Below are 8,646 nucleotides of genomic sequence, written 5' to 3' on the forward strand. Positions count from 1 at the left end.
GTGAGCTGTGTCCTCCCCTCCCCTGCCCCAGAGGACTCGGGTCTGACTGGAGGAGACAAGGTGTAAACATGAGAAAATCACCCAATATGTTCTTTAAGTCAAGACCTTAGAAAGGGGGGTGAGGGCATTTGGGGCTGGAGAAGTGGAACCCCGGGACTCTGGGTCACAGCCCCCTTTCTTGCTGAGCGCAGAGTCCTGACTCACCTCGCTAGGATGTGGGTGGGGTGTTTCTGATTCGTTGGTACACGGACAGGGTTCTTCAGAGCAGAGGCTCCGAGCCAGGGCAGCTCAGCAGCTCAGCCAGGGCGGCTCCTCAGAAGCCTTTGCCTCGGCTCTGTCCACAGCCTCGGACAAGGGCAGCTGCTTGACATTGGCCCTTCTCTCTCTTTAAAAAAATATTTGATAGGAAATGAAGGGAGAGGGAGAGGGAGAATGAATGAATATAATTGATCGGCTGCCTCCTGCATGCTCCCTACTGGGGATCGAGTCCACAACCCAGGCATGTGTCCTCACCGGGAATTGAACCCTCACCTCCTGGTTCATAGGTCGATGCTTGACCACAGAGTCATACCGGCCGGGCCATCTGCTCTTCTCAGTGGCTGGGCATTTTGCTGTCTTCCCTACGATATTTGCATCATCATCTGTCCACGTTTCACTGTACTGCTTCCATTGTACACTGCGCCTCAAACCTGGGTGGGGGGGGGACTGGTTGAGATAAGAGTCTTCCCCGGTATTTATTCTCGCAAAGCTCAGGTTACCAGGCTGGCCCGTCTCTCAGCCCAGGTCTTACACTTTCTAGTCTCAGCGCTCTGGACAGTGACCTGGACAGGGTGTCAGCTCAGGGGTCTGCATTGGCTGAGAGAGGACACAAGCCCCAGAAGGAGGGGTGGGGGAGGGGCGTGGCGTGGAGCAGGAAGCACCCCCCCTTCTCGGTCTCTTCTCCCCAGCGCTTCAGCATGGAGGGCCTCTCCAGCATCCTGCAGAGCAGTATCCGCCAGACCTTCGGCTCCTCGGGGACCGACAAGCAGGTACGGCTGGCCCCCTGGCCCCCCGCTCTCCTCCCTCACCCCTGCCGCGTGGCCCCCCAGCAGAGAGGGGAGTGGGGGCCCAAGGGGATCATCCCCCACTTCTTCCCTCTGGAGGAGGAAGGACGGGTCTTTCTTTGTAAAGGCGAACAGTTCCCTGAGCTCCAGGACGTGGAGAAAACTTAAAAGTGGACCCTGCGTGCAGCCCTACAAGTCAGCTTATTTTAAGAACAAAATGCATGAAAAGGGAAATGCATTTGATGGTGGATAAGTGTATCATTTGGGCCACCAGCGGTCCATCTTCCCCCCCGCCCCCATCTGAGCTTTTAGCCGCCCACTCCAGGCTGGTCCATTGAGTCGGCCGTGTGCCTGAGCAGCATTGCTGGTTACTTGTAGACAGTGCTCGAAACTTCTGCTGCAGACCTATTACGTGCCGAGCTCTGTTGCTAGGCCCTCAGGTGCCAAGATGAGCGCGTCCTGCCCCTCCCCCCTCCCCGCCCTCACGTTGTGCACCATCTGAGAGAGGTGCCCGTGTGAAAACGGATGAGTGGGCGCACGTTGGGTGTGTCCCACACATACCTTTAGCTGGGTCCGTGTTGGAATTCTAGGACACACTTTGGGAAGAGATTTGGGGGACATGAACTAGGTCCCCTCATTTCTCTGGGTGAGAACTGAGGCCCAGAGAGATGAGGCAAGGTTCCCCCAAGGCCACGCGGCCGGTGTGTGGGAGAGCCACGTGGCACAACCACGACCAGCACAGAAGCCTCTGACTTTGGGTCTGGGGGTCTCACTCACTGTGCCCAGCTCCCCGGCTCCCCGAGGGCCCTTCACCTCCCCGCCCAGCGCCCGATACCCCACTGGGTGATCCCCCGGATGATTCTGTTGTAGAAGCGCCTCACGCCCAGCAGAGGGCGCAGATCCCACTTTCAGACGGAGGGTGTGGCTGAGGTTCTCTCGCCTGTCACTTGGACAAAAGAGAAGCCATTCCTTCTCAGATTGCACCGCAAAGGGTACGAAGATACAATGCCCTCTCTGTGCTCCCAGCCCCGACGAGAAACTTCTCGCCCAGACTTTTAAATAGCCAGAGTGCCCCATCCCTGGGAAATGCCCACGTTGGAACGGAGGGCCGTTTTTTTCCTGGTGGATACGGCCACGTCTTAGTTTTAAGGAGACACGCCCCACACACAGAAGGTCCTGGGACACGGGTGTGTGAGCCACACGGGTGCTGTGGAGACCCCGCCATTTGACGGAGTGCATTCCTTGCTTAGAGGAAAGCCCCCCCGCCTCGGGTGTCCTCGCACAGCTCCCCCCAGAGGCCCGAGGCTCCAGTGCGTGCGTTTGTCTCCTAGTATCTGAACACGGTCATCCCCTACGAGCGGAAGGCCTCCCCTCCGTCCGTGGAAGACCTGCAGATGCTCACCAACAGTGAGTAGTCCCCCCTTCCCAGCGGGGTCAACCCTGGCTTTTCCGCATCCCTCCCCGGGAGCCAGACCTGGGGCCTCAGACCCCGGATTTCCCAGACGGGCGTTAGACGGCCAGACGGTGCTCTGGGTCACGGCCCCCCAGCCCCGAAGCAGGGGTGAGATCGCCGTGCTCTGTGGCGATGCCCAGGGCCGTCTGGTCTCACCCCCGGTGTCTGGAAGGGCCTGGATTAGCCAGGAGAAGAAATGAGCTGGGGAAAGAGGTTGGGGCGGGTGGGGGGTGGGGCGTGGATTGGTGTGCCCGGCCTTTCTGGTCACCCAGCAGTCCCCAGGTTTTGCATCCTCTGCCTTGTTACCCCTTTCTCCTCTGCAACTGGAGGATGCGGCTGCCCCGCCCCCCCCCCCCCCCCCCTGCAGCAGGGAGTGCAGTCCCTGGGACTGGCTGGCTGGCTGATGGGAAAGAAGTGTGGCTTCCCTCCACGTTGGTTCTGCTGTCAAAATAGTAACACACATCCTGAGACTGCGGGGGAAAGGGGGTCATCAAGAGCCTTTTGGAGGCCACACGTCTTTATGTACATCTGACACGACACCCCCGCAGGACCAGGCCGCGTGCTGTCGGCCATCCGTCAGCTCGATTCTTGTAGGAAGAGGCTGAGCTGTGACAGGCTCAGAGAATCAGGAGTCGGTCTCCCTGGTAACCGTGCGCTGCTTGAGTGACACACTAGTCCGGCCACCCAGCCCTCGGCATCTCTGCCGGAGGGACCGGCCAGCCGCAGGGCGATCCGGGCCCCCAGGGGATGGGCAGAGGCCTTCCTCCGTCCGGCTGAGGGAGACGCCTGTCTGTGGGGCCTTCGTTTCTATCCGTTTGGAAAACCAAGGCAGGTTCTGGTACAGAGAAACCTTACTGACATCAAGAGCGGCTGCGTCCTTGGGAATCCGGGATTGTAAATTCCAAAGGCCTTGGCTTCCTCTCATCTCGTTCTGAACGCCTTCATTTGCATAAACAGACACTAAGATATATATTTTTTTAAAGGGAGCAGATAGAGACGGGCTGACATTTATAGGTGTCTGTGTTTTCACAAGCAGTAAGCGCCTGGAAAATAAATTGGACAGATGATGACGGCTGATCTGTGTAAAGAACTCGATCACGGGCTCAGCAAAAGGAAGACGGGAATCCTTCCGTTCTGATTAAGAAACCGTGGGCTGGTTCGCGTTTTTTTTATTTTCACGGAAAAGGTTATCGCTAGAGCAGATCGCTCATTTAGGATATTCCAGGAAGGTGAACAAAGGGAAGGAAAGAATACATTGATCCCCAGACTGTGGTTACCTCGTTGGTGTTTTTCAGCCATAATAGTTAATGTCTTTTTCATGGGGTTGGGATTACACTGGCTGTAAAATTTTGTAGCACGATTTTATTCACACCCGTTAACATTTGGTGAACATTTTAAAAATGATTCTCTTCTATCATGTGGATATACATTCCAATATTTTACTCTTTTGAAAAGGAAAAAAAAACCTGCCATCTTTTCTGAATGCCAATTCGGTAGGTTACCAAAGCTCTATTATTATTATTATTATTATTTTGCCAAATCTTTGTACGGATTTGCAAACAATATCTCCACTTTACCTTACTCCCAAAGACCAGCTCTGGGGACTGAGCACATCATAAATTTTGGATTTTGGAAACCAACCTAGACCCATATTGATGGAGTGCACTTACTGTACTAGTATTTTTAAAAAAATAAATATTTAATTGATTTTCTACAGAGAGGAAGGGAGAGGAATAGAGAGCTAGAAACATCGATGAGAGGGAAACATCGATCACCTTCACCCCTGCCTGGATAGAGCGTCAGCCTTCGGACTGAAGAGTCCCGGGCTCGATTCCGGTCAAGGGCATGTACCTTGGTTGTGGGCACATCCCCAGTGGGGAGTGTGCAAGAGGCAGCTGGTCGATGATTCTCTCTCATCGATGTTTCTAACTCTCTATCCCTCTCTCTTCCTCTCTGTGAAAAATCAATAAAATATATTAAAAAAACAAAAACAAAAAAAAACACAACTGAAGAAACAACACCGGCAGGGTCTCAGGCTCCGCCCCTCTCCCCCAACTTGGCCTCCGACTCCTGCCACCGCCAGCTGGGTTCTGCACCCACCCGTGGTTTCTGGAATCAGCTTGCATGACCCCGACTTGAAACGAGGCAAAGAAATCTGCGGAGAGCAAGTACAGGGAGCAGGACGGGTGCCTCTGCCGTCAGGGCTGCCTCCTGCCCGGGCCGGTGCCGGCTGATCTTTGTTCTACTCTCCGTGTGCAAAAAAGTGCTACGTGCTCCCTGGAGAAGGCCAGGCACTGTGCCATATCACCTAGGAAGGCGCTTCCCCCAAGGCCTCACGCCGGAGAGAACCACTTTGGACAGTTTCCTGCACCTTCTCCCAGACATTTATATGAGTATCGCATTTGTTTAAAAGTTAACACATAACGTTCTGCAGCCTTCTCCCTTCCCCGTTAAGGATGTCCTGTACCCACAGAGCTCTCTCCTTTCTCATAAAGCCTACACGGGGTGGAGTTTATTTAAGGAATCGGTTGGTGAAGGAATCTATTGGTAGACGTCCAGCCCCTCGCGCCCCCCACCATCTCTTGGGACGATAAACACGATCCAGCTACTTTCTTGAAGGGCCTTCCACAAAGCCGGCTTCTGCAATATGGATGGTGAACACGAGGAGAGGCTGTGGCAGCGAGAATAGGTGTTAGCCCGGTGGGTCAGGCTGGGCCTGGGTTCAGCAGCCTCCGCATTTGCGTTCGGCTCAGTAGGAAAGAATTCAGAGGCGAGGCTCAAACTGTGAGAGAAAGTGTATTTAGAACGTTGCCGAGGCAGAAGTGAGCTGTGGAGGGATTGGGCTCAGGAAACACGTGGGAGGCGGAAGAAGGGCCGCTGGCGCTCAGGAGGGAGGGAGGGAAGGGTGAAGGTGAGGCCCCTGGGGGCAGAGGTGGGGGAGAGGGGGCTGGGAGAGGCGAGTCAAGGCCCCCAGAGCAGAGATCCTGGCTCCTCACTCTGAGGGCTTGTAGGGGTGGGGATTTCAGGGGAGGTCCCAGGGGAGGGTCCCAAAAGAACAGTCCTCAGCTCCCCAGGTGTGTCCTTTCACTGATCTGTCGGAGCATCAGGTCCTTAGGTCAGTCGCTGCCTTGCTTGTCTGGTTCTGCTGCTTTTCTGGGCCTGGAGCTGACACACCGCTGAGGCCTGGATGTGTCTGACGGTCAGAACCTCCTTGTCCTGATGGCTTATTCTGCTTCCCCTCAAGGGGGTCTGGCCCACAGGACTAGCCACATGCCAGGGGAGGCAAGGTCACCTGAGGGTGAGGATGCTGCGTCCCCGGTTTTGCCCGTTGCTAGGCACCCGGGGCCTCCCTCCCTGGTGACCTCTGTGCCTGGCCTGTCCGCCTCGCCCTGCTCATGTCTGCCTGACCACCTGCCACACTGCCGCCCAGTTTAACAACAGAAAAAGCCACTTTAGGGATTTTGATCAGAAGCCTTTAGACTTGAATAACATCCCCATTTGCTGCACGTGGAGTCGTGTCCTGTTTCAACAAGAAGTCCTAAGTCAGGCCCTTGAGGGTCCGGGCGTCGCTTGCATTTCCACCAATTCTAGTGCCCTGCTGGGCACAACAGGAAACAGAGATTTGTGAGGTGGGATTTATTTGCTATTAATAAATTGGAGGTGTGGGAATTTTCCATTAATATTTAAATAGAAGGTCTTTAGAGACAGTGTTATCGGTTACTCAGCGATGTGACAACTGCTATTCTAACATTTAGGTTGACTGCACCAGAAAACGGATTCTTTTTAAAAAAAAAAGTATTTATTTTTTGTATGATTATTAAAGTCATATACTTAGGAGATGATGTGGGAGTTATAGACCAGCAAATAAAAAAAAAAGTAAGAGATAAAGGAAACAAAAGCCACGATAGGCCTCTGCCTCTTGGTAGCTCTGCACCACCACCATGCGGAATGCCGACGCTGGACAGAAGCTTCTAGACTTTTGCTCAATGCTCCACAAAGGTCTGGCTCCCCTGAGTCATTTCTCGCTCTCGCTGCTGGGTGGGCGGGTTGTTTGGCATTGGAAGTGAGCGAGCTTTCCTTAGCTCACCTGTCCCTCTCCTTCCCCAGTTCTCTTCGCCATGAAGGAGGATAACGACAAGGTGCCCACTTTGCTAACGGACTACATTCTAAAAGGTAAGGGGCCCGGCCGCTGTGGCTCGGTGGTTGAGCGTCGACCTAGGAACCGAGTCAGGGCACATGCCCCGGGTTCAGGCTCGATCCCCAATAGGAGGCGGACAGGAGGCAGCCGATCAGTGATTCTCTCTCATCATTGACATTTCTATCTCTCTCTCCCTCTCCCTTCTTCTCGGAAATCAATTAAAAAAAAAACCCCACACAAAACAAAGGTCAGAGCAGCCCAGCTCTGGGGAGCAGAGACCCTCCCGGGCCCCTCCTCCGACTCTGGCTGACGGTGTGGGCTCCCTGCAGGGCCCGGGCAGCGAGCGGGCAGTTGTGAGGCCTCCCGTCGTGGGGTGTCGCCTAAGAAGGAGATGCCAGCTCTCCGAGTCACCAGCTGACTGAAGGCGAGGAGCAGCCACACCAACAAAAGGCTCACTGTGCCCCTCGTGCGGGGCTGGGCTCTTTCTCGGGGGGGGGGGGGGGGGGGGAAACAGAGCCTGAGGATACAGTTGATGAATAGTTCCCATCTCCCAGAACTGCTGTCCCCCGGGGGTTAGGGCCTCAGCACAGGAATCTTGGGGACACAAGCCTTCAGCCCGTCGACGTCATCCACCGCCAAGGGCCTCTGCGTCGCGGTGTGAGCCCTCCCTGCACACCGCTCGGTGCGGCGTCCAGAGGCGCGTGCAGCTCCGTTAGGAAGCTCTGATGCGTCTCCTGTCCGTCAGGACCAGGGAGATGCCTGGCGTTTCTGCGGGAGGAACGGAGGCCAAACACTGGGAAGCACTTCTGACTTTTTAAAAAAATATATATATATATTTTATTGATTTTTTAACGAGAGGAAGAGAGAGGGATAGAGAGTTAGAAACATCGATGAGAGAGAATCATCCATCAGCTGCCTCTTGCACACCCCCTACTGGGGATGTGCCCGCAACCAAGGTCCATGCCCTTGACCGGAATCGAACCCGGGATCCTTGAGTCTGCTGGCTGACGCTCTATCACCTGAGCCAGACTGGTTTCGGCAGCACTCCTGACTCTTAAAGGTCTGAAAAGAGCAGCACGTCTCTCAGAGGACCTGCTCAGAGGAGGTTGATGGAAACGGGCCTGGAAGTCTGGGAACACGAGGGCTAGACTCCCCGCCGCCCCCCCCCCTTGCCCCCCACGTGACCCACTGAAATGTCAGGGAATTCATAAAACGAATTAACATTTACTGAGCGCCTTCTACCCGCCTCCGAGCAGCCCCCCGGGGCGGGCAGAGGCACAGCCTATTGTCCACAGGAAGAGCCCAGCAGGGAGGTAAGAACTGGAAATTCTCCCTAAGGCGGCAGAACCCAGGGTTTGAATCCAGGCACCAAACCACCGGCTCCCATCCGCCCTTCCTCCTGGGAGAGCGACCGCCACTGCGATGACCGCCGGTTCCCAGGGGCAGCTGTCCGCTCGGGATGCCGGTGGGAGCTGGTCCTGCCCCTCCCCGCCCCCCCCCAGCCCCCCGCACTGTGCTCTGACCTCTGCCCTCTCCGCTCTCTCTCCAGTGCTCTGTCCCACCTAACCTCGCCCTTGGGAGCAGCCTCGCCGCCGCCGCCGCCGCGGAGGTCACGGAGTTCAGAGTCACTCCATCCCAGGGACCGCATGACACCACGTGACCTCGGCGTGTGTTTGAACGTGTAGAGCTTAACCCGGATAGAACACGGGCCGGCGCGGGCTCCCAGTCCCAGTAACCGCGGGTGCATGCCACGGGGCGGGCCCGGCGCTGCCCGCTCCCCGCCCGGGTCCGGGGGAGGGAGGCGGCCCCGCTCACCGCGCATTTATGTAGCCCGCCTCCCGCCCTCAAACGCAGCTTACACTTTAACACTGATTTTGAAATAAACCTTCATTTAATTAATATCCTCCACGCGCCCTGGAGTGTGATGTCCAGCGGGCCCCGTGGCAAACCCTCCGGAGAAAGGATGAGAAGCCCGCGTGGGCCGCTGCAGGGGCTCAGGCCCGGGGGCAGGG

At 56.0% G+C, this 8,646-nt stretch overlaps 1 protein-coding gene across 2 annotated transcripts in view; it reads left to right on the plus strand.

Moving 5' to 3' along the window:
* FEZ1 (fasciculation and elongation protein zeta 1) overlaps window positions 1-8,535 on the plus strand; it is a 36,920-nt gene extending 28,385 nt beyond the window's left edge. For both annotated transcript variants that reach the window (XM_045585464.1, XM_036449795.2), the window contains 4 exons: window positions 948-1,028; window positions 2,375-2,450; window positions 6,604-6,669; window positions 8,184-8,535. In XM_045585464.1, the coding sequence (XP_045441420.1) occupies window positions 948-1,028; window positions 2,375-2,450; window positions 6,604-6,669; window positions 8,184-8,200 (240 nt within the window). In that variant the 3' untranslated portion in view covers window positions 8,201-8,535. The remainder of the gene's footprint in view (window positions 1-947; window positions 1,029-2,374; window positions 2,451-6,603; window positions 6,670-8,183) is intronic.
* Window positions 8,536-8,646: the final 111 nt, after the last annotated feature.

Source organism: Pipistrellus kuhlii, unplaced genomic scaffold, assembly GCF_014108245.1.
Source record: "Pipistrellus kuhlii isolate mPipKuh1 unplaced genomic scaffold, mPipKuh1.p scaffold_m20_p_20, whole genome shotgun sequence".
Lineage (NCBI taxonomy): Eukaryota > Metazoa > Chordata > Mammalia > Chiroptera > Vespertilionidae > Pipistrellus > Pipistrellus kuhlii.